A 1,418-nucleotide genomic window follows, 5' to 3' on the forward strand; every position below is an offset into this window, starting at 1 on the left:
CATCAGCGGTGTGTTTGCTGCCTGCACAATTACTTGACTTTATTACAAAGGGATCATCAGCAGGTGCTTGTTTGTACTCGGTCTCTCTGAACAAACATGTGGGGCAGCTGAGAAACGGGTTTTGGTGGAGCTGTGGTGCTTTTGAACTTATTTTAGGAGAGAAACTAGTGGGAAAAGCTGCTGAGCAGCGCTGCTCACCGCGGTGAACGGGTCGTGTTTGGAGACTCCACCAACAAAATGCAGAGAGTATCAGAGTTCTTCATGAGTTCAATTTGAAGACAAATAAGTCCACTACCTGCTGCCTCACTGTCAGCCTCCAGCACCACTCACCCACTGACTTTTCACTATCAGTGAAGAGAAAACACGAGTGACTCGGCGTTCAAACTGCACACAGGAGCCACGGCTCGACTGAGTCTTCACGGTTCTAATGGTGTGTTCAAGTACCGCCTACAGATCAGGACTCTTCATCAGTCCTGTAACTCACACCGATAGTTCGTCGTTGATCTAAACGCAAAGAGAAAGATGGCAGAAGTCGCTCCAGCTCCAGCTCCAGCTGCCGCCAAGGTTAAAGCGGTCAAGAAGAAGGTCGTGAAAGCGAAGCCCGCCGGCCCCAGCGTCAATGAGCTCATCGTGAAAGCCGTGTCCAGGTCCAAGGAGCGCAGTGGCCCGTCAGTGTCCGCCCTCAAGAAGGCTCTGGCTGCCGGAGGTTACGATATGGAGAAGAACAATTCCCGCGTTAACACCACCATCAAGAAGCTGGTGGTCAGCGGGACCCTGGTCCAGACCAAGGGAACCGGGGCCACAGGCTCATTCAAGATGAGCAAGAAGGTGGAGGCCAAGGTCCAGGAGCCGGTGAAGAAGGCCGATCCCAAAGCGAAGAGGCCCGCCGCCAAGAAACCTGCAGCGGCTAAAAAGCCCAAGGCAGCGACAGCCAAGAAGCCAGCAGCCGCTAAAAAGTCCCCGAAGAAGGTGACGAAACCAGCAGCAACAAAGAAGGTGGCCAAGAGCCCTAAGAAGGTGGCAAAGAGACCCAAGAAAGTGGCAAAGAGCCCCAAGAAGGTGGTGAAAAAGGCGCCTGCTGCCAAGAAAGCCCCCACGAAGAAGGTCGCCAAACCCAAAGCGAAGAAGACCGCAGCCAAGAAGAAGTGAGCTGTCCTCACTGTGAAACAAGCCCTTCCTGGTATAAGGCTCTTTTAAGAGCCACACACGTCTTTCCACAAAGAGCAAAGTCCTCATCATTCTTCACCACTGTCAATAAACATGTAGAGGCAGAGTTCTTAAGTAAAGAGAGTCAAGTTGGATACAAACATGAAATGTCTTTCTTACAATGTTATGATTTAGAAGTTAGTTAATATCAAAACATCAAATAATATAAAACATAGTTTACACTGTGTGAAAGAGTAGCAGACTCCTATTGA

The 1,418-nt window shown here is 50.2% G+C and overlaps 1 protein-coding gene across 1 annotated transcript; it reads left to right on the top strand.

Moving 5' to 3' along the window:
* Nucleotides 1-501: 501 nt before the first annotated feature.
* On the top strand, nt 502-1,149 carry LOC132996824 (histone H1-like). Its single transcript, XM_061067184.1, has one exon. The coding sequence runs from the start codon at nt 523-525 to the stop codon at nt 1,147-1,149; it is 627 nt and encodes a 208-aa protein (XP_060923167.1). The 5' UTR covers nt 502-522.
* The last annotated feature ends 269 nt before the right edge of the window (nt 1,150-1,418 follow it).

Source organism: Limanda limanda, chromosome 23, assembly GCF_963576545.1.
Source record: "Limanda limanda chromosome 23, fLimLim1.1, whole genome shotgun sequence".
NCBI classification, from domain to species: Eukaryota; Metazoa; Chordata; class Actinopteri; order Pleuronectiformes; family Pleuronectidae; genus Limanda; species Limanda limanda.

What these genes read in the sequence shown, in the direction of transcription:
- LOC132996824 (XM_061067184.1), top strand. Translation starts at nt 523, where the DNA reads ATGGCAGAAGTCGCTCCAGCTCCAGCTCCAGCTGCCGCCAAGGTTAAA.